This window comes from Pan troglodytes, chromosome 4 (genome assembly GCF_028858775.2).
Source record: "Pan troglodytes isolate AG18354 chromosome 4, NHGRI_mPanTro3-v2.0_pri, whole genome shotgun sequence".
Lineage (NCBI taxonomy): Eukaryota > Metazoa > Chordata > Mammalia > Primates > Hominidae > Pan > Pan troglodytes.
Genome location: NC_072402.2, coordinates 75,585,522 through 75,608,985, shown reverse-complemented (window position 1 = coordinate 75,608,985; position 23,464 = coordinate 75,585,522). Strand labels below are relative to the sequence as shown.

General features: G+C 37.7%; 1 protein-coding gene across 25 annotated transcripts in view; it reads right to left on the bottom strand.

Moving 5' to 3' along the window:
* Positions 1 to 23,464, bottom strand: part of CPLANE1 (ciliogenesis and planar polarity effector complex subunit 1) — a 170,917-nt gene that overhangs the window by 101,177 nt on the left and 46,276 nt on the right. For 22 of the 25 annotated variants that reach the window (XR_010157250.1, XR_010157252.1, XR_010157251.1 and 19 more), the window contains 10 exons: positions 21,766 to 21,983; positions 18,883 to 19,047; positions 16,039 to 16,177; positions 7,912 to 8,021; positions 7,592 to 7,750; positions 6,462 to 6,570; positions 4,964 to 5,255; positions 2,937 to 3,876; positions 1,028 to 1,176; positions 182 to 348 (listed from right to left, as the gene is read on the bottom strand). Coding sequence is in view for 22 of the 25 variants with exons in the window: in XM_054685100.2 (XP_054541075.1) it covers positions 182 to 348; positions 1,028 to 1,176; positions 2,937 to 3,876; positions 4,964 to 5,255; positions 6,462 to 6,570; positions 7,592 to 7,750; positions 7,912 to 8,021; positions 16,039 to 16,177; positions 18,883 to 19,047; positions 21,766 to 21,983 (2,448 nt within the window). In the remaining 3 variants the exon portion in view is untranslated. The remainder of the gene's footprint in view (positions 1 to 181; positions 349 to 1,027; positions 1,177 to 2,936; positions 3,877 to 4,963; positions 5,256 to 6,461; positions 6,571 to 7,591; positions 7,751 to 7,911; positions 8,022 to 16,038; positions 16,178 to 18,882; positions 19,048 to 21,765; positions 21,984 to 23,464) is intronic. The other 3 variants (XM_009449260.5, XM_063811285.1, XM_054685099.2) reach the window with 1 other exon arrangement.

Here is a 23,464-nt window from a genome sequence, read left to right as displayed (position 1 = left end):
AACCAAAATTAGAGTTAATATGCTCAATATTTCATAAATATTTAATTCTCTTAATTTTTTATTTTAGGCTACTGTAAACATACTAACTTAGGTATAAGACTAAATAAGTTACCTCAGATAATATTATTTACCAATTTCAAATTAATAAAGCCAAAAAAATAGATTATCTAAATGAACTGACCTTCATAGTCTGATACGTGCATATCCATTTCCTCTTCTGTAAATGCTTCTACTTCTAAAAGATTCTCATCAATATCTATAAATTCTTTTTTAGTATTATGAGTGACGGAAATAATATCATCATTGATTTCTTTTATATCAGGATTTTCTGCTTCAGTTGGCATTCTACTGAAAAAAATGCAGCAACTAAAATTACAACTATTCTTGGAGATAAAGAGCTAATTCAGTTTTGGGTTTTTTTTTTGGTTTTTTTTTTTAAGATGGAGTCTCACCCAGGCTGGAGTGCAATGGCGCAATCTCGGCTTAATTCAGTTTTTTAAAAGCAAAGAACAAACTTTGGTTTCATATTTATAAAATCTTTCTTTAAAAAATTCTGATACACAGAAGCTCAGGTAAAGATTGTTCAGTAAATAACTAAACATCATAGTTTTTATTTACTCGAATGATCGGAATAATTTCAACTTATCTAAAATTATCATTCTCACAAAGGACTCTTCATGCTATAATGGCTTTTGCCTTGGTATTCAAAGCTATGTTACTCCTAGCATTGCTTCATATATAAAAATGGATGAAAGGATTAGTTCAACTTCTGATATGGGAAATAAATTGATAAAGGAATCCCTCAGGATGAATTAATTGCTCTCTCAGAAGATATAAGCTAGACCAAGAGGGAAGAAATACAATTTGCAATGAATTGTTAAAGCACCTCAGAAAGCTCACTGCCTGCTCCTCTACTTCAAAAAATGCTCATTCCTTTAACTTTCAAGGGTTTGATCTTCCCTTTAAGCCCAAATGCCATCAAACCACGTGTCTTATATTGAAAAGAAGAGTATAATCGGCAACTTACTTCAAGATATTTTGACAAGATTTATTCTGACCATTTCTTTCCTCAGTTCCACCTGGAGTTGCTACTGCAACTGAACCGCCAGCATCTGATTTGCTCTCCCTCTCAATATTGGGTCCAATCTGACACCCAGTGTCACGATTCTCTACCATCTAAAGCAAACCATTTAAAGTATTTAGTATTTATTGAACCCTTTATTTTTCACCATATTTTAAAATTATTCATTCTTTCTACAGGAATCCTGAATAATCCTCTTATTCATTTATCAAATATTTACTGCATTTCTACAACTCAATATTTGTTGCTGAAGCAATGATCAAGTCTTTATTCTAACTGGAAAAAGCAAATCTGACTACCTAAATAGTATTCAAAAGAAATCAGCCTTACAAATTTGTAAGGCATATTGTCATTGTTTTCAGGCCACAAAACAATGGCAAAAAAATTATAATATCCTCATTTCATTCCCTTTGCTATATCATAAAGACATTCAGTAGTTATTTCAAAATGACATAGTAGACAAAAATACATGCAGCTAAAAACACAAGGTACATCCTTTTTGTCTCACTTAAAATTTCCATATACATTACCTAGAAATACACATTTCAAGGATGACCAATATCACAGTATCATATAAACTGTATACCTTATGATAACAGAAACCAATCTCAAGGAAAAAAAAGGACTAGTGTGGTGGCTCCCACCTGTAATCCCAACATTTTGAGAGGCCAAGGTGGGAAGGTCACTTGAGCTCAGGAGTTTGAGACCAGCTTGGGTAACAAAGGGAAACCCTGTCTCTATAAAAAATTTAAAAATTAGCCAGGCATAGTGGCATGAGCCTGTGGTCCCAGCTGCTTGGAAGATTCAAGTGGAAGGATCACTTGAGCCCAGGAGGTCAAGGCTACAGACAGCTGTGATCCTAAGACTGCACTCCAGCCTGGGTGATAAAGCAAGACTCTGGACCAGGCGCAGGGGCTCACACCTGTAATCCCAGCACTTTGGGAGGCCGAGGCGGGCGGATCACAAGGTCAGGAGTTTGAGACCACCCTAGCCAATATGGTGAAACCCCATCTCTACTAAAAAAATACAAAAATTAGTCAGGCGTGGTGGCGCGTGCCTGTAGTCCCAGCTACTCACAAGGCTGAGGCAGGAGAATCGCTTGAATCCAGGAGGCGGAGGTTGCAGTGAGTTGAGATCACGCCACTGCACTCCAGCCTGGGTGACAGAGTGAGACTCCATCTCAAAAAAAACAAAAAACAAAACAAAACAAAAAGCAAGACTCTGTCTCAAAAAATGAATAAGTAAAAAATAAAAGAAAACAAATTCACATATTCACATACACACACACACATACACACACACATTCACATCCTTCAGCCTAGAATAAACTACTTCAGAATAAAAGCACTTGCCATTGACTAGGGAAGAAAGAATAGTTAATTAAACATTAACTCCTCTACTGACTCCCCCATCTGCCTTTCTGTGTTTGGTTCTCCAACCTCTTCTGGCCTGAGAGTATAAGAAAAACTATCCCCTAACGGACTTGATGAGACATCAGTAATTAAAACTACAGAGCCACCTAGTCCTCCTTCATCTGAACCAAAACCTGAAACTGAAAGGAGAAATAATATACGTGTAATACCACTTGTAATATCACTTAAAATTATCTCCTTCCTTTTTTTCTTTTTTATAAATACACATAAAACTTCAAAACCTCACAGCCTCTCTGAAAGCACTTTATTGTTAAGAATTAAAGGAACCACTGGAAGAAAAAAATAGGAGATACTGATTATAATCAACATTGTCATTAATTTTCTATTATTTAATGATTCTTTAATAGATGGGAAATGTAAACATAGTTTTAATCTAAAATGAGAATTCTCATTTGTAAGTAATAAACAATTGATATGCTTACCTTAATAATGGCATTTTTTGCCTTATATGTAGCAAAATAGGGTTGTTCCAAAAGCCATAATGATGTAAGAATGGCAGCTGTAGAGGTCTTTACACGAATTACTGGACTGTACTCAGAGGATGACTCAGTTATACCAGAATCACAGAGTAGCCTTCTATTAGACCACCTTATCATCCATTCCAGCAGTCTTCCTATACTGCCAAAAGTGTTTAGTGCTAAAGGAAGATCTTCTTGAGGGTTAATATCATTGCACTGAATAGCTTTGAAAATACATCTTCTAGTTTTAATGGACTTGGGAGTCCAAAAAATGTGGTTTGATGATCTCTGGATTAGACATTTCTCTCTAGTGTCATCTTGTATTTTGTAAATTGAGCTTTGTTTTAAACCAAATAATCCACTCATTCCTTCATTCTTATTGACTTCATTCGAAGGATATTGTAAAAAAGGTTTGATTCCTTGATTAACCAGTACTGATGATGAAAGTTCCTGGTTTTCTAAATGCATGCCATATTCATCATTTAAAGAGGATGATTTTTCTGATTCATAGGACTCAGGAGCAACAACAAAGCAAGAACCAGCTCTAAACACATTCTGGCTTTTAGTTTTGCTCTGATGTCGTTTTAATGTTGTATGTACATCAAAAAGTAAAGAATTAAGTTCATGTTCTCTAAGCTTTCCAGAAAAACTAGTTAGAAATGGAATGTCAGCATCCCTGGAATAAGGTAGGTCTCTTTCAAGAATGTAACTCAAAAACAGATCAAGGAATTTAATATATTCATCATCATCACGTTCAAATTCCCAAACACCTATTACAGGAAGTGTATTTTGTGATAACTTTTCATGATCTTCTTTCTTTGTAGGATTTTCTTTCTGATTACACATTTTCCTTTTATCAGTTGGCTTACGAATCGATGTTAATTCCATGTGATTTGGGGCATTTCTATAGCAAAAAAATAAAATAAGACAAAATTAGAGATCATTTAATCACTAAAACTGATCTTAGAATTGACATGAAAAATTCTCTCCAATGATTAAGTCATGTATATTTTGTGTGCCTCAATTACCTACATTTCAAACGAGGGAGTGGGACTAAATGATTTCTAAGTGTTTTCAAGAGTGGAACATTTCTACTATGAGATCAAAAAAAATTAATATCAAAAGGGAAAATTTGTATTAGAAGAGATTAAAATGTGTCCACAGAAATTTCACTATAAAAGAACATGAATAATTTTTCTGTGGGTAAAAGAAATAGTCCTCTAATGGGTCAGATTTTAGGAATACAAAGTCAACAAAAACTCCAAGCCACTGATATACAACAAAATTTAGGATTTCTTGTTTCTCTCTTGCATCTGCCCGCTCAGCTCCCCTAATACCATGTATAATAAGCAAGACTGACCTTTTTTGTTTTACCACACAAAAACTGGGAACTTTTTCTAAACACTTTTAGCTGTTATGAAACCTGTTGGGCGGACACCTTAACTGCCCAACCACAATTCCTTTTAAATGTTTCTTCTCAACATGATTCTTAGGGCAGAACACAGATCCTTAGTTCCCTCAGTAAGAGAATAGGTGTTGGCCACCTGGGCTGAAAGCATCCCATCCCTTCTGATTGAGGCAATTTCCTTCCCTGAAATATTTCCCTTAAAAATATTAAGGAAATTTAAGGAAAAATTTCCTTAAAAATAATATGGCTAACTCAGTAACCTCAAACTATTTAAGTCTAAAGATTACTAAAAAAAACTGAAAGTCCTCCAGTGAAGTGTAGAATTTCATCTACTCCTTTGATTTTATAATTTCAGATGGCAAAATTATTTCATATATCAATAATACTTAAAGTAAATTTTCGAATGTATAGTCTCATTTTATACTCCTAATATTCTTATGAGTGGAGGGGGTGGCACTTATCATTCATATTATTAATAGCACAATCAGTGAGGGTTGCTGGGACCAGAAATCAGCTCATCAGATGCCTGAAAGCTACTTTTCAAAGGAAGTGAATGCCAGTGATTAAAAGATCTCAATTGTACCTTTGATAGATATTTATCCTACTTTTTTCTTCAACCGACAAAGCTTCAGAGAACGTATCTGCATCACTGTGAACCACAGAATCCCCCAGTTCTGTGAGTGTACTTCTGCTCAAACTAGTCCCCAGGGAATATCTGTCAACACCTGGAGCCTCATCTGGTTTCTCTTCTTCAATTGGTTCCCATATATTCACTTCAAAAGAGCCTATATTTCTCTGCACACGTTTTAGAGCTTTCACCCTCACTTTCTGGATAGAATGCATGACAACAGACATCATTTCCTCAGTCTGGGGTCCTGGAAAGAAAAGAATAAAAAGTCTTAGTGTTCATTAAAATATTTCAATTCAAGACATAGGAGACCCAACTCTGGTCCCTCCTGGGGACAAGAAACCTAACTGATGACTAAGGCTTATTTCCACATTCTTACTGGTTGTGTTTTCTTCAGTATTTACTGGAAAGATATTTTAAAGTAGAACTGCAGAAGCTAAAGAAGGTCCATTAAAGAACACAGTAAAAGAGACAGAACCTAGACCTCATGAAGAAAAAGTATGCCCTGGAAAAAAAAAACTTTAAGTGATTTAACTGTTTTAAAACTCAGAAGGATAATTATATTTAATAAAAAGAATAATGAATGTTTTTTCTATTCTCACATAGAGAATAAGATAAAATGAGGATAATTCTAGCCAAAAAAATCAAGGACATTTTTCTTACTAAAAGTAATAAGAAACAATAGCAAGGGAAGGTTTTCAAGGCTGCCTATAGAAACATTTTAAAACATTATTTAATACATAAACAGAATATTTTAGAGGATGTCAAAAAAAAGTATTAAGAAAAATACAAATCACAAATACAATATATTAATAGAATAATACAAAATCACTGGACATACCTGGACTTAAATACTGAATTATAGTTCTAAAAAGCAGGGTAATTTTAATTCTTTAAAAATTCCACAACATTGTAAATGTATTTAATGTCAATGAATTGCATATTTTAAATGGCTAAAATGGTAAATTTTATATTATATGCATTTTACCACAGTAAGAAATGTGTGTATTCTAATTTTGAAGAACAAAATTAGAAGCATAAATAACCATAAAGGGAAATTACTTGTTTTCAACAAATACTTGCAATATACAAAGTACCATATGCTCATTTTATATTATCTTACTTAATCCTCTCTGAATACACATCATAAAGCAGGTAATACTATGCCCACTTTACAAATAAAGATATGAGGCTCAGAGAGACTGAGCAACTTGCCTAAGATCGCACAGTTACTGACTGACAGAGCCATGAGCCGAAGTCAGCTTCATCTGGTTCCAAAGCAAGAGATTAGTCTTTCTGCAATGGAGAAATGTTTCTACCTTCTCATACTTCTATCTCAAGGAAGAGGCAAAAATGCATAGACACATAAGCAACAGTAAATAAATATTTTCAAAACAAAAAGGGAATCTTCCGCAATTTATCTGTTAGCTATCTGAGAAACAACAAATAATACCTTTCACAACACAGTGTCTGAGTCTCTGGTGAAGCGAGTGATATTTGTCTCTTAAAGGAACCCTCACGTCCTCAGGATAGGGAAATGCTTTCACGAAAATTTCTGCTACCTTCAGAAAAAAAATTGTTTAAGTTTTATGAGAAACATCATTCTTTTTTTTTCTTCCATTCCACAAATATTTTATTTTAACTCAAAATATAAATGCACATTTCTTACTAATCTTTTGAAGTCAGGTCAAAGCCTCTCTCTGAGCATCTGTCTGCTAATAGGAGTTTAGTATCAACTTACTTTTTTATTTTAAAATATGTAATTGACAAAAACTGTGTATATTCAAGGTGTACAATGTGATGATTTAATATACGTATACATTCTGTGCTGATTTCCATAGTCAAATTAATTAGCACATCCATCAATACACACATTTACCATTGTAATATCCTCCCTTATCAAATTTCAGGTAAACAATACACTACGATTAACTGTAGTCACTATAGCCCAGCGCGGTGGCTCACGCCTGTAATCCCAGCACTTTGGGAGGCCGAGGCGGGCAGATCACGAGGTCAGGAGATCGAGACCATCCTGGCTAACGTGGTGAAACCCCGTGTCTACTAAAAAAATACAAAAAATTAGCCGGGCGTGTTGGCGGGAGCCTGTGGTCCCAGCTGCTCGGAAGGCTGAGGCAGGAGAATGGCGTGAACCCGGGAGGCGGAGCTTGCAGTGAGCCGAGATCGCGCCACTGCACTCTAGCCTGGGTGACAGAGCGAGACTCCGTCTCAAAAAAAACAAAACAAAACAAAACAAAACACTATAGTCACTATATTGTACATTGGATCCCTAGAACTTATTCATCTTATAACTGAAAGGTTGTACCCTTTGACCAAGATCTCCCCATTTCCACCACATCCCCAGCCTCTGACAACCACCATTCCACTCTCTGCTTCCGTGAGTTTAACATTTTTATATTCCACACACAAGTGAGGTCCTACAGTATTTATCTTTTTGAACCCACAAGATATTATGCTAAGTGAAATAATCCAAAGAAAGGCAACATCATCCTTAATTAAAATTAAATAAAATCTTTTAAAGTCTCTGATTCTGATGTAGTTTACTTTCACCTACAAGCACATTACCTTTCTGATTGGTGGCAGTTCTCCAATAAGGCTCAAAATTATATCCTGAATAAGTTCTTCCATATTAAAAAACCGAGAGAAAGGCAGCATTCTATAAGCCCATTCCACTGCACTAAGACAGTGCTCAATCATACAAGAATCAAACTCCACTTCAAGGTCCTAAAAGGATATTGAAAAACATTCATTTCCTTTTTAGTTTAGATGGTAGACCAGAATGAGTTCAAAAGAAAGTTTTGCTACAAACAATAAAATCTTCTTTTAAACAATAATTTCCCAAGTAACGTTGTGTTCATTTTTCTTATTTTTGCCCTGGTAAATACCTTTTCTCCTTTTACATTTTCTCTTGCTTTCTGATATTGCCTGCAACTATAGGATAACTTATCACGGACATGCAGCATCCAACACAGAGCACAAAGTTCTCTGAAGCAACCTAAAGCAGGAACACAAATATGAAAGAAAATCATATGAGTATGTACATTAATATTATAACAACTCCAACTCTGCTGATCATTTTTTTCAAAATAAAGGTCTTTATTTCATTCATTATAAAATGAACACATGCTCATTGTAAATTTATATAAAAGTCCTTATATAAAAGTCATGGAGATTGACTTATAAGTCACTAACAGATATTCATTTATGTTTAAACATTTTTAATACTAAAAACTATTTATAATAGTAAATAATTTTTTATTAAAAGCAATACAAGTACACAAAGATATATAAAATCATACTATGTATGCTGCTTTGCAACTAGCTTTTTTTTCACCTACTATATCTTAGATATCTTTTCACATGGTAATATACTAAGTCTTCTTGTTGCCAATATGGTGTTCCATTGTATGGAGCATCAGGATTTAACTATACACAATGCACAGGCTCACAATCCAGCTATCAAAACAAGTTTTCACTCTTCTGCTAATCTTAAATTTCTATTATAGTTAACATGTGACCAATTAAGTGAAAACCATCTCATGTTCTATGGTTAATAGGACCTTTTCAACGGGGTAGTGTAGGCTCTGTAGACAGAGCAAGACCTTGTCTCCTAGCTACTTGGACACCTGAGGTGGGAGGATCGTTTGAGCCCAGGAGTTTGAGACCAGCCTCCATGTTGGCATGGATGTGGTGAAAAGGAAACACTTTTACACTGCTGGTGAAAACGTAAACTAGTACAACCACTATGGAAAACAGTGTGAAGATTCCTTAAAAAACTAAAAGTAGATCTACCATTTGATCCAAAAATCCCACTACTGGGTATCTACCCAGAGGAAAAGAAATCATTATATGAAAAAGACACTTGCACACGCTTCTTTCTAGCAGCACAATAGCAAGACCATCTCTGGAAAAAGAAAAATATAGGAACTTTTCCTTTAGAGGAAGAAAGATAATATTCTAAAATTTAGCATTCATTCATTTATGCCTTAATTGTTTATTTTTATTTATTTTATTATGATTTTTTTTTGAGACGGAGTCTTGCTCTATCTTGCCCAGGCTGGAGTGCAGTGGTGCGATCTTGGCCTCCACCTCCCAGGTTCAAGTGATTCTCCTGTCTCAGCCTCCCAAGTACCTGGGACTACAAGCGTGTGCCACCATATCCGGCTAATTTTGTATTTTTAGTAGAGACAGGGTTTCACCATGTTGGCCAGGCTGGTCTCAAACTTCTGACTTCAGGTAATCCACCTGCCTTGGATTACAGGCATAAGCTACCACACCCAGCCTATGCCTTAATTTTTTAAATAAGCCTTATTTTTACAATAAACTGACTTTTATATTAGTAGTCAGTATTTTCATTTTCTTTAGGGAGCTATTTAATATGCTTTTTAAAATAAATATTACAAAGTCAAAAAGAACAGTTTGACATTATGGAAAGTGGGCAGAAAGCAGGTCTTCTACACATTCTATTCATCCCAATAGTGAGAGAGGATGGTGGGTACATGGCCCCAGGGGGACTATCAGGGTCTCCAATGAGCATTTTCACACTACAGCCCACCCCACACATCAGATTCTCATAGATTCTGCCGGGGCAGCACGGCCCAATCTTTTGAGAAAGGCATCTTTACTGACAGATGTGTTTCATTATTTCATATTTCACAGGCAAGCTGGGATAGAACTAAGGCCAAGAACTAGCAAGACACAGTGCAGCAACATACTAAACAGTGACTCATCTAAAAACATCCTTTATCTGTGTTTTTCAGACTGTGGATTACAACCTTTTATTAGTTACTAGGCTATAAAATCAATTCAGTGAGTCTCAATCATCTTTTTAAAATAGAATACAACAGAATATATCAAGCGTGCATTGCGGCCGGGCACAGTGGCTCATGCCTGTAATCCCACTACTTTGGGAGGACGAGGTGGGTGTATCACCTGAGGTCAGGAGTTCGAGACCAGCCTGGTCAACCTGGTGAAACCTCATCTCTACTAAAAATACAAGAATTAGCTGGGCGTGGTGGTGTGCACCTGTAATCCCAGCTACTTGGGAGGCTGAGGCAGAAGAATCACTTGAACCGGGGAAGTGGAGATTGCAGTGAGCTGAGATCACGCCACTGCACTCCAGCCTGGGTGACAGACTTGAGATTTTGTCTCAAAAAAAAAAGAAAAGAAAAGAGTGCATTGCACACAGTAAGAGTAAAGGTAGTTCATTAAATTTTCATTCTAACTTCATATGGGTGTGTGCATGTATTACCTTGCTATAAAATCTGCACTTATTTTAAATCATGGTCAAAAATGTTTGAATACCAAAAACATGTAACCAACTGAAACCAGAATAGAACGGGTTCTACTAGACAAACGATCTAGTTTCCACAATAAATAAAGGGCATGAAAAAGAATGGGGGCAAGGAAACTTTTATAGATTAAGATGGACTTATAGGCCAGGCATGGTAGCTCCTGCCTGTAATCCCAGCACTTTGGGAGGTCAAGGTAGGACTGCTTGAGCCCAGGAGTTCGAGACCAGCTTGGGCAAAAAAGTGAGGCCCTGTCTTTATGAAAAAATGAAAAAAAAAAAAATAACCAGGCCTGGTGGTGCACACCTGTAGTCCCAGCTACTCAGGAGGCTGAGGTAGAAGGATCACTTGAACCTGGGAGGTCAAGGCTGCAGTGAGCTACGATCACACTACAAAAAGAGAAAGATTTATATATCAACCAAAATGCAATGTGTGGTGGACCTTGATTGGATAGATTTTTTTAAAAAAAACTATAGAAAAGACATATTTGAAATTATCAAGTAAATTTAAACATGGGATAGATAATATAGTCAGATGCCACATAATGGCACTCAGGTCAATGACAGACTGCATATACTATGGTGCACCCATAAGATTATAATGGAGCTGAAAAATTTCTGTCACCTAGAGACATCATGACATCATAGTCCACACATTACTCAGGTGTTTATGGTGACAACTGTGTAAACACACCTACTGCACTGCCAGTCATATAAAATCTAGCCCATACAATTATATACAGTACATAATACTTGATAATAATAAACAATTGTTACTGGTTTATTTACTATACTATGCTTTTTATCGTTATTTTAGCGTATACTCTTACTTATTTTAAAAAAAAACTGTAAAATAGCCTCAGGCAGGTCCTTCAGGAGTTATTCTAGAAGAAGGCATTGTTATAAGAGAAGACATCTCCAAGCATGGTATTGCCCCCGAAGACTTTCCAGTAGAAAAAGATGTGGAGGTGGAGGACAGAGATATTGATGATCCTGACCCTATGTAGGCCTAGACTAATGAATATGTTGTGTCTTAGTTTAAATTTAAAAAAAAAGCTTAAACAGTAAAAAATAAACTTTAAAATTTTTCAATAGAAAAAAGCCTGGCCAAGCACAGTAGCTCACACCTGTAATCCTAGCACTTCGGCAGGCTGAGGCGGGAGGATCGATTGAGCCCAGGAGTTTAGACCAGCGTGAGCAACATAGTAAGACCATGTCTCTATTTTACAAATAAAAAAAATTAGGCCAGGTGCAGTTGCTCACACCTGTAAAGCCAGCACTTTGGGAGGTAGAGGCAGGTGGATCGCTTGAGCTCAGGAGGGCAAGATCAGCCTGGGAACGTGGTGAAACCCCATCTCTACTAAAAATACAAAAATTAACCAGGTATGGTGCTACATGCCTGTTGTCCCAGCTACTCAGGAGGCTGAGGCAGGAAAAATGCCTGAACCCGGGAGGCAGAGGCTGCAGTGAGACAAGATGGCACCAATGCACTCCAGCCTGGGCAACAGAGACCCCATCTCTACAAAAACTAAAAAATAAATTAGCTGGTACAGTGGCTTACGCCTGTAGTCCCAGTACTCAAGGGGCTGAGGTTAGAGAATGTTTTGAGCCCAGGACTTTGAAGTTGCAGTGAGCTGTGATTATGCCACTGTATGTCTCTTCAGCCAAGTATGATTACAAGAGTCAAAAAGGTTTTAATTTTTTTTTAAGTTCATAAAGTAAAAACATTACAATAATCTATGGTTAATTTATTATGGAAGAAAAATATTTTTAATAAATTTAGTATAGCCTAAGTGTACAGTGTTTATAAAGTCTACAGTAGTGTATAGAAATGTCCTAGGCCTTCAAATTAACTCACCACCCACTCACTGACTCCCCTGGGGCAAAAACTTCCAGTCCTGTAAGCACCATTCATGGTAAGTGACCCATACTTACCATTTTTAAAAATCTTTTATACTGTATTTTTACTGTACCTTTTCAATGTTTAGATATGTTTATATATACAAATATTTACCATTGTGTTAAAACTGCCTACAGTATTCAGTGTAGTCACATTCTGTATTCAGTACTGCAGTATTCAATATGGCAACACTTCTTTTTAGAGACAGGGTCTCACTATGTTGCCTAGGCTGGAGTGCAGTGGCTATTCACAGGTGCAATCATTGCATACAATAGCCTTGAACTCCTAGGCTCAAGCAATCCTCTTGTACAGGTTTGTAGCCTAGAAGCAAAAGGCCGTATCACATAGCCTCAGTGTGTATGAGGCTATTTTTGTCTAAGTATACCCTATGGTCACACAACAAAATTGTCTAATGACACATTTCTTATGACATAGCCCCATCATTAAGCATGCCTGACTATATATGATATTAAAGATTTATTGTAAATTTTGTCAGTCATGATAATAGAATTATGGTTTTAAAAAATACCTCATCTGGCCAGGCACGGTGGCTCACACCTGTAATCCCAGCACTTTGGGAGGCCAAGGCGGGCAGATCACGAGGTCAGGAGATTGAGACCATCCTGGCTAACATGGTGAAACCCCGTCTCTACTAAAAATACAAAAAATTAGCTGGGTGTGGTGGCAGGTGCCTGTAGTCCCAGCTACTCGGGAGGCTAAGGCAGGAGAATGGTGGGAACCCGAGCTTGCAGTGAGCCGAGAGCGTGCCACTACACTCCAGCCTGGGCAACAGAGCTAGACTCCATCAAAAAAAAAAAAAAAAAAAAAAACAAATACCTCATCTGGGCCGGGCATAGTGGCTCACGCCTGTAATCCCAGCACTTTGGGAGGCCGAGGCAGGTGGATCACGAGGTCAGGAATTCAAGACCAGCCTGACCAACACGGTGAAACCCTGTCCTACTAAAAAGTACAAAAATTAGCTGGGTGTGGTGGCCTGCGCCTGTAATCCCAGCTACTCAGGAGGCTGAGGCAGGAGAATTGCTTGAACCTGGAGGCAGAGGTTGTAGTGAGCTGAGATTGTGCATGCCACTGCACTCCAGCCTGGGCGACAGTGCAAGACTCCAACTAAAACAACAACAACAACAACAACAACAAAACTTCATCTGTTCACTACATATACTGAAGTACTTATTGTACTTATGATGTACTCAGATTTGCTTTCATGTGTTGACAATTGTTGCAAGTGGGTGAGAGGTACTCGCGTGCTTATACATCTCTACTTTGGTTTAAATTTTCCGTAATAAAAAAACTTCAAAAGAGTGTGAAATCCTGGGCCAGGCATGGTAGCTCATACCTGTAATCCCAGCACTTTCGGAGGCTGAGGCAGGTGGATTACCTGAGGTCAGGAGTTCGAGACCGGCCTAGCCAACATGGCAAAACCCCATATCTACTAAAAATACAAAAATTAGCTGGGCGCAGCAGCGGGTGCCTATAGTCCCAGCTACTGGGAAGGCTGAGGCAGGAGAATCACTTGAACCCAGGAGATGGAGGTTACAGTGAGCCAAGATTGTGCCACTGCACTCCAGCCTGAGTGACAGAATAAGACTCCATCTCAAAAATAAATAAATAAATAAAATTAAGAGTTAAAATCTACTATTTTAGGTAACAAACTAGGGAAAGGAACCTTGTTTTTTTTGTTTTTGTTTTTGTTTTTAAAGAAACAGGGTCTTGCTCTGCCGCCCGGGCTGGAGATCAGTAGCAAGATCATAGCTCACTGCAGCCTAGAAATCCTGGGCGCAAGGAATCCTCCTGCCTCAGCCTCCCCAAAGTACTGAGATTACAGGCATAAGCCACCGCACCTGGCCAGAAAGGAACTTTTTTTTTTCTTTTTTTGAGACAGAGTCTCGTCCTGTCACCCAGGCTGGAGTACAATGGTGCAATCTTGGCTCACTGCAACCTCCATCTCCCAGGTTCAAGTGATTCTCCTGCCTCAGCCTCTCGAGTAGCTGGGATTACAGGTGCACACCACTATGCCTGGCTAATTTTTTGCATATTTTAGTAGAGACAGGGTTTTACCATGCTGGCCAGGCTGGTCTCGAACTCCTGACCTTGTGATCCGCCCAACTCATCCTCCCAAAGTGCTGGGATTACAGGCATGAGCCACCACGCCCAGCCAGAAAGGAAACTTTTTAATCTAGCCAAATCACTTCTCAACAATCAAGAGACCAAATCAAACAAAAGAATAATTAAATAGTAGAACTCAGGATCAAAATGAAAATATTAAAAATATGTGTTCGAATCTTTATTTAAGTCATTTCAAAGGACTATGTCCCTATTTATGAGCAAATATCTTTTAACTGGGATTGTTGTGAATTTAACTCACTTCTTACAGACCTAGATTTTTAAGAAATAAATGAGATTGTACATACTTTTCCAGATGACACCTGCCTGGCCCTTTTGTTACGTGAATGAAGAGTCTATGAAACTAAGCTCATGACAGGTGAGAGAAGCAATCAAGAAGCATTTCAATGCCGTTTCAGTTGGAAAAACAGACAATCTGAGCCCCAGGACATGTAAGATTATACTAAGGGTGAGTGAGTTAAGAATAAACTTTTTTTTTTTTTTTTTTTTTTTTTTTTTAAGGGACAGGCTCTCACTACGTTGCCCAGGCTGGAGTGCGGTGGCTATTCACAGGTACAATCATTGCACACAAGACCCTCAAACTCCTAGGCTCAAGCAACCTCCTACCTCAGGCTCCCAAGTACCTGGGATTACACCACTGTGCCCAGCTCTAAAATAAACATTTTAATCAAAGTCTAAAGATAAGATCAGGGCTGGCCAGGCGCGGTGGCTCACACCTGTAATCCCAGCACTTTGGGAGGCCGAGGCAGGTGGATCACAAGGTCAGGAGATCAAGACCATCCTGGCTAACACGGTAAAACCCCGTCTCTACTAAAAAATATTAAAAAAAATTAGCCGGGCACGGTGGCGGGTGCCTGTAGTCCCAGCTACTTGGGAGGCTGAGGCAGGAGAATATCGGGAACCCGGGAGGCAGAGCTTGCAGTGAGCCGAGATCACGCCACTGCACTCCAGCCTGGGAGACAGAGCAAGACTCCATCTCAAAAAAAAAAAAAAAGATAAGATCAGGGCTTAATATAAATAGAACTGATAAGGATTAAGGAAGGATTAAGGAGGAAAGAGTGAAATGATATCTAAAGTTTTACTTCTTTTTAAACTTGTTATGCAAATAACTGGACATAGACCACGAATTAAGAAATTAATTTAGGTCAGGCGCAATGGCTCATGCCTGCAATCCCAACATTTTGGGAGGCCAAGGCAGGTAGACTGCTTGAGCTGAGGAGTTCAAGATCAGCCTGGGCAACATGGCAAAACCCTGCCTCTACAAAAAATACAAAAATTAGCTGGGTGTGGTGGTGTGCACCTGTCATCCCAGCTACTCAGGAGGCTGAGGTGGAAGGATAGGTTCAGCCCAGGAGGTGTGTTGCAGTGAGTTAAGATCATGCCACTGCACTCCAGACTGGGCAACAGAGCCAGACTCTGTCTCAAAAAAAAAAAAATTCAGTTAAATAATGAAGCATGACATAAGGTAATAGGTATCATAATTTGTTTATATAAGAAATTTCTGACTTACTATCATATATATCATATATATATACATAGTTGTTAAAGTACAATATTTACTTGTAAACACAAAGTAAAATATCAGAGCATATTGTACTTTGAAGAGTCAATACTTTCCCAAATCAAATGAAAAATATACCATCATTCATACTCTAAGCAAGCAGTTCATTTTGGACAAACCTATTGCTCTAATGGAAACTTCATCAAGCTTGTGGTCTCCAGCTGCTCCAGGTCTAAAAAATGCGATACCTCCTTTACAGTAATTAAGTAATGACTGAGGAAAAGGACTCAGTGAAGGAAGGGATCCTTTCATTCGAATCTAAAAGTAAAGAATAACCGAACATGTTAATTATCAGCTGTATAAATCACTTGTAAAAGAAACTATAAAAGAATCAGGCAGGTAAGATAAGCCACACAGAATGGAAAACACAGCACATGAAATCAGCTATATTTTCAGAAACTTACAAATTTAATTCAGGAAAGTCACTAGCTTGTTATCTTAAAAAAAGGTTCTAAGTAAATCATTTGCACTCTCTTGTCACAATTTTGCCTGTATAAGAAGAATTTAATGCTATTTTTCCCTGGCTTTCCTCACTGGCATAGCAAAGAAAATAAAGAAATTTAAGAATCTTAATCTTATTCCAAATAAAGCTGTGTACAGTAACTAAAACAAATACAAAAAAATTATGCCTACATACCTAACTTTTAAAAAACTAATCTATAAATGGCAGAATTAGAAAGACACCATTTGGCAGCCCCTAATAATGACTCTAGGCAAGGATCATTAGTAAATGCTAACAGAGTAAAAAGCTGAGGGGTTGACGGGGATACTTGATAGAGGGTGTGACACGATCCAAACTCAATCTCCTCACCCCTAAAATTAAAATAAGCAAACACATGTGCCATGTGCGAGAGAGAAGTGCACAATACTTATGAAAGATTCATTTCTAAAAAAATTTGAGGCCAAGCGAGGTGGATCACACCTGTAATCCCGGCACTTTAGGGAGGCCGAGGTGGGCAGATCACTTGACGTCAAGTTTGAGCCCAGCCCGGCCAACATGGTGAAACTCCATCTCTACTAAAAACACAAAAATTAGTTGGGCGAGGTGGCAGGCGCCTGTAGTCCCAGGTACTCAGGAGGCTGAGGCAGGAGGATCGCTTAAACCCGGGAGCCGGAGGTTGCGGTGAGCCGAGACCATGCCACTGCACCCAGCATGGGCGACGGAGTGAGATGCTGTCTCAAAAAAGAAAAAAGGAAAAAAAAAAAGAAAATTTGAACTTCAATCTATTTAAACCTCTCTACCTCAATGAGCACAGATTAATGACCGGGTTACAGGGGTAAAAAAAGGAAAGAGAAACAAGCTAAACGACACTAAATGAAGAAACGATCAGACAAATCTAGAATATGGTGCAGGAAAAATTACCTAGTTTTTTTTTTTAACAAATCAAGAATAAAAAGAGGGGAGCTTCTACAGATAACAGGCTGATTTAAATATATTTGGAGATGATAAAATTTATTTCCATGTTTCAGGAAAGGGCTCTAAGAGACATAAACCTGGGAAGGAAGCATTAACAGCAGGCTTGCAATTGATTTTCTCCTTCTGCTAGTGTCACTTCCAGAAAGACACAATCTAATCAAATCTCCTGGGAAGCATGCTAATGACAGACTTCTTGTCAAATACATTAATGGCATTTACTACCAGGATGGTACTAAGAGGTAGAGAGAGAGAGAGCCAGCAAAGAAATGGGGGACCACAGTTCTACAGCCACATGCAACTGAATTCTACCAACAATCTGAATGCACCTGGAAACGGATGTTCCCCTAGTGCCTCTAGAAAGGAATGTAGCCCCGCTGCCACCTTGATTGGCCTTGTGAGACTCTAAGCAGAGACCTAGCTGAACCACCCTGTGGTGGTTCTGATGCACAGAACCTGTGGGATATTAAATGGCTGCTATTTTAAGCTGCTAAATTTGTGTTAATTTGGTAGGGTAGTAATAGAAAACTAATATGGTTCAGAATCTTTGTTTCAGCACCATTTTTTAATTGAGCTATAACTCACATATCATCAAAGTCATCTTTTAAAAGTGTACAATTAGTGGTTTTTAGTATATTCACAAAGTTAGGCAACCATCATCACTGTCTAATTCCAGGTCATTTTCATCACCCCAAAAGGAAAAACAAAAGTAGTCACTGTCCACTTCCTCCTCTCCCTAACCCCGGCAACCAACCACTATTTACTTTCAGTTTCCATTGTGTTTCAAAAATACTCTTAGATAACTTCTCAAAGTTATCTAAAAGTCTCTCCAAAGATTCCTACTAAAAATAATTATATTGTTTTAATTAGGCTGAATTAATTTAATTTTACTTAGGCTGAATTAAAAATATTTGGAGATGATGAAATTTATTTCCACATTTCCAAGAGAGACAGCAGGCATATAAAGGATTTTCAGCTAGATAAAAAGACCTACCAGGTGTCCTATCTGGCTAGATATCTGATAAGAATGAAGCGACAGCTCAGCTGAAGTCAATATAGAAGGGGATGAACACCTGGGAATCAAACTGAATTGCACATCTCAGAAAATAGCAAGGGGGAGACCCTGACTAGTGGAGGCTACCGGATGGAAACAGACGAGAATGAACTATAACTTTCCATTCTCTGAACCCACAGAAGGCCCCACAGAACACAGACAACACCTCAAGGAGAACTGGGAGAAAGCCCTGGACTGAGTTTCAATCTTTAATGACAGGGGAGTTGGAAAAAAAAAAAACTGTAATTGCCTGGAATTAATGGACTAGATTACACTATCTTTTGCTAGACATGGTGGAACTAACCTAGAGACCCTGTTCAGAGTCCTCACCTTTCAACAGGAAGAATCTGGTCTGTTTGTTTATGAATAAATCTAAAATTTATGGATTTATAGGGCAGGACTCCCCGGGAAAATATAACAATTATAAAAACAATAATATAAATGTGAGTATATTTCAGTTAACACAGCATGTAAATGACTAAGATATTTCCATACCTTCTGCATGACTTTTCTCGCCCACCTCAACTGCAAGATATACCACTGTGCTACAGGAAAAGAACAATGAGCCGCCCGGAAAAGCAGGAGAACACGCTGAAGGATTCCAGATACCTTCTGGCGATTATTTTTTTCAGCTTTTAAAAGAAGATCATCACCATCTTCCTGAGGAAAATAAAACAATCCATTTTAGTGGCTAGTAATGAGAAAATTTAGAATGTTAAAATGAAAATAAAGATAGGCTAATGAGGCTGGGCACAGTGGCTCACGCCTGTAATCCCAGCACTTTGGAAGGCTGAAGCAGGAGGACTGCTTGAGCTTAGGAGTTGGAAGCTGAAGTGAGCCATGATTGCATCACTGCACTCAAGCCTGGGCCACACAGGAACACCCTGTCTCAAAAAAAAAAAAAAAAAAGATAGGCTAATGATGCTCACTGCTTCTCAAACTAGGATGTTCCTGGAGATTTATAAAGGAAATTCTGAGGCACGGGCTCTGAGATTTCAACTATGGCTATTTCTAGAATTGAGAAATGTTATCTCCCCTCAACGTAAAGGGATAAGCTGACCCTTGTTCCCAGTCTTACGCTAGAACAGTTAAAGCCCGCTACTCCAGACTCCATTGGTGGGATGTTACAGAGAGGTCCACCTAAGCAGAATCCCTTTTCTCTTCCTCTGCTGGGAAGAATCCTACTTATATTTCAATGTTACTTCCTCTGTGAAGCCCATCCCTCTGTGCTACAACAGCACTTTGTTCACACTTCTACTGTAGCTTTCACCAATTTATTCCATATCAATTTATACCTGTATCCCACTGTACTCAGAACTCCCAAGAGGAAGGGCCTTGTCATTTGTCTTCGTATGGCCACAGTGTTCACACTCAAGTCTGATACATAGTAGGACCCAATAAATGTTTGTTGAATAAATGCTATTCAAACCAGTAGCTAAAGATTATTTTCCCAGATAATGAGATAATGTGAGCATTGTAAACATCTGCTTCCCCAACATCCTTCTTCCCTGCCCACTTCTTAACAGTACTCAGTTTTTGAGTATCTGCCCATCTCCTACATGGCTCATATGATTGAGGGAAAGCTCATCCCACCTCAAGGAAGGATCTATTCACAGGCCAAGCAGTACCTTGTGTTAAGCCTAGCCACAGTGACTGTTTAAAGGACAGGCATGTGACCCAAGCCAGTCTCACTAAGAGTGAATCTCAATCCTCTTGCTTGGAATGCTGGGACAGAAATAATTTTGCCACTTCTCTTTGTCTCAATCACTGTGCCCATGGACATGGACAAGGCATCCTTAGAAGCTGTTAGTGGCCATTCTGCTCCCACAAGGGGAGCTAGTCTTCAGGTGAAGATGACACCTCAGAAAACAAACTAGAGCAAAAGACAGAGCCCAAGTCTTTGGTAACATAACTAAATCAGAAACCTGCCCTACAACTAGGCTTCTTCATCACGTGAACCAATAAATGCCGTTATTGTTTAAACCATTTTGACCAAGTGTTTTATTACTTGCAACACAAGGGGTTCTAACTGATATACGGTGACATTTAGAAGAAATCTTACCAAGGAGAATTGCTTTAATAAAAAAGAATAAAATGAAGCACTACTAAAGGCAGTAACCACTCAAACTACTCGAACTATTATCTGCACAGGCTATCCAAAAAACTCTAAATGTCATTTCAAATTTCTAAAACAATTACTAAAGACTCAGATGCAAGAGGAAAGATGAATTATTGAGAAATGCCATGGACTTTTTATTCCTTCCATTTGTAAAATCAACATGTAAAATGTTTTAGACTATTGAAATATAACCAAATAGGACAAATGAGAAATAAAAAACTAGAGGTAGAAGTCGCCAATATTGAAACAGGAGGTAGTAAAAAAATAATACCCAGAAACACTTCAAAGTGTTAATCAAATACTTAAAAGTCTAAATGTAAGTAATTTATAATAACACTTTAAATCTTAAAACCAGCTAACTATAATGTTATGATTTTTTAGTAAGAGCAGATAAAAAGTTTCTGAGAGGAATATAGTATTTATAATATAGAACTATCAATTGAATAGTGTAGGCAAAAAAAAACCTTTTAAAGCAAAGTCAAATAAAAATAAGTCTTTCTTTTCTTTTTTGAGACAGAGTTTTGCTCTGTCACCCAGGCTGGAGTGCAGTGGTGCAATCTTGGCTCACTACAACCTCTACCTCCCGGGCTCAAGCCATCTACCCACCTCAGCCTACTGAGTAGCTGAGACTACAGGCACATGCCACGATGCCCAGCTAATTTTTGTATATTTTATAGAGACAGGGTTTCGCCATGTTGCCCAGGCTGGTCTCAAACTCCTTGACTCAAGCAATCTTCCCGCCTTGGCCTCCCAAGTTCTGGGATTACAGGTGTGAGCTACTACACCCAGCCAAGTCTTTCAAAAGAGGCAAAGACAAAGAGATAAATAAGAGACCGAAATAATGTATGGCTTCTAATTCTGACACTCATTATTTCATTTGTTAGCCTAAAAAATGCCTAATTTTTAAAAGTCTGGATATTAAGATTAATTGTGCTATATTGTTACAATAATTTTAACATTTATTGAATAATTACTATATGTCCCAGGTCCTGAGCTAGAAGATTTTACAGGATATCTCAATCCTCACAAAAATGCCATGAGAGGTACTATTATCATCTGCATTTAACCGATACGGAAACTTAAACAGCAGTTTAGTACATTCCCTAAGATTATACAATTAGTGAACAGCAAAGCTGGGATCTATAAGTTTGTCTTTAGAGCTTGAATTTTTAACCTGATGATTATTATCAAGTTAATTATTTTAAAAACTTGACAAAATCAACTTTAAATTAATTTAAAAGTTAATGCTATAAGCTTACTTCACTAAGAATAGCTGGCTGGGGACAGTACAATGGAGGAGCTGGAAGATACAAGCCGAATGGCACTAAGCCCCACAGTCTTTTACTGAAGTCCTTGGCAGAGTCTATCAGAAGTTGAAATGTCTCTGAAAGAATATCTGCATCGGCCATAACTGATGCTTTCAGTACTTCTTGTACTGAACCAAATAGCAGATTTGCATCTTCCTCTTCAATGGGATCTATCAAATACAAAAATTTGGTAAAATAGTTAAAGCTTGTATTAAACTTCTTATCCATTTTGTAGGAAAAAATTTCAAATCTAAAAACATTCATTGTCAAGAATGAACACATTGGTTGACATACAAACATCCAAACTTACAGACAGAAATTACAAACTATCTTGTTACTTTAAGATTATAGGTAAGACCATGAGACATTTTTATACAAGATATTGTAGAAACAACTATACAATAAAAATATTCTTAGAATGTAGTTCTGAGTCAAAAATAATTGAAAAAATATTAATGGGAAAAGAATGTCAAGAAAGACACCAAAATAATATAAAAGATTGTGTGAGAGTAACTTTTCCTTTTTTTTTTTTTGAGATGGAGTCTCACTCTGTCACCCAGGCTGGAGTGTGAAGTGCAGTGGCAGGATCTCGGCTCACTGCAACCTCCGCCTCCCAGGTTCTACCAATTTTCCCACCTAAGCCTCCTGAGTAGCTGGGATTACAGGCACACACTATCCAGGCTAATTTTTGTATTTTTAGTAGAGATGAGGTTTCACCATGTTGGTCAGGCTGGTCTTGAACTCCTGATCTCAGGTGATCCACCTAGCCTCCTAAAGTCCTGGGATTACAGACATGACCACCGTGCCTGGCCATTTTTCCTTTTCTTAATAGTACATGATAGTACTTTGTAATAATAAGTTAATAAAAATGACTTATGAAGGAAACAGGAAAACACAAAATAGTCATATGTATAGTACGGCTTCAACTATGCAAATATCTATATATATGTGCACATGTCCCAAAAGGCAAAATGTAAGATGTGGTGGTAGAACTGGAAACTCAGGGATTTTTCTACTATGAAATATTTTAAGCATACTCTAAAATATAGAACATATGAAAGTACAGAATATAATATGTCAAACACTTATGTACTGACTTCTCATCCTTGTCTGATATTAACATTTTTGCTATATTCAACTTAGGTAGCCACTATCCAGCATTTGGTGTGGATATACTGGAATTCCAATTAAATATATGTTGTCTTTCTGTTGTGTGTTCTACAAAGCTTAACTTCTCTTTCGTATTTTTCAAATCTATGTCCCTATCTATTTTGTATATATTTATCTTTCTTTATATATTATATATATATATGATAGCTCAGATGAATAGCTCAGATTCGTCTTTTCCAGTTCACAAATTTGCTCCTAAATTGGTTTAGTAACTTTAACCATCTATTGAAGTTTTTGTTTTTAAATCAGGTTGAGACATAATTTACATACTATATCCATCCTTTTTAAAGTATACAGTTCAATAAAATTAAACAAATCTATACTGGCTTGTAATAACATTTCCATCACTCCAAAAGTTATCTTATACTTCTTTGTAGTCAATTCCCTGTTTATTCTCAGGCAACCCCTGATCTGTTTTCTGCTCCTATAGTTTTGTTTTTTATAGAATGCCACAGAAATGGAATCATACAGTATGTAGTCT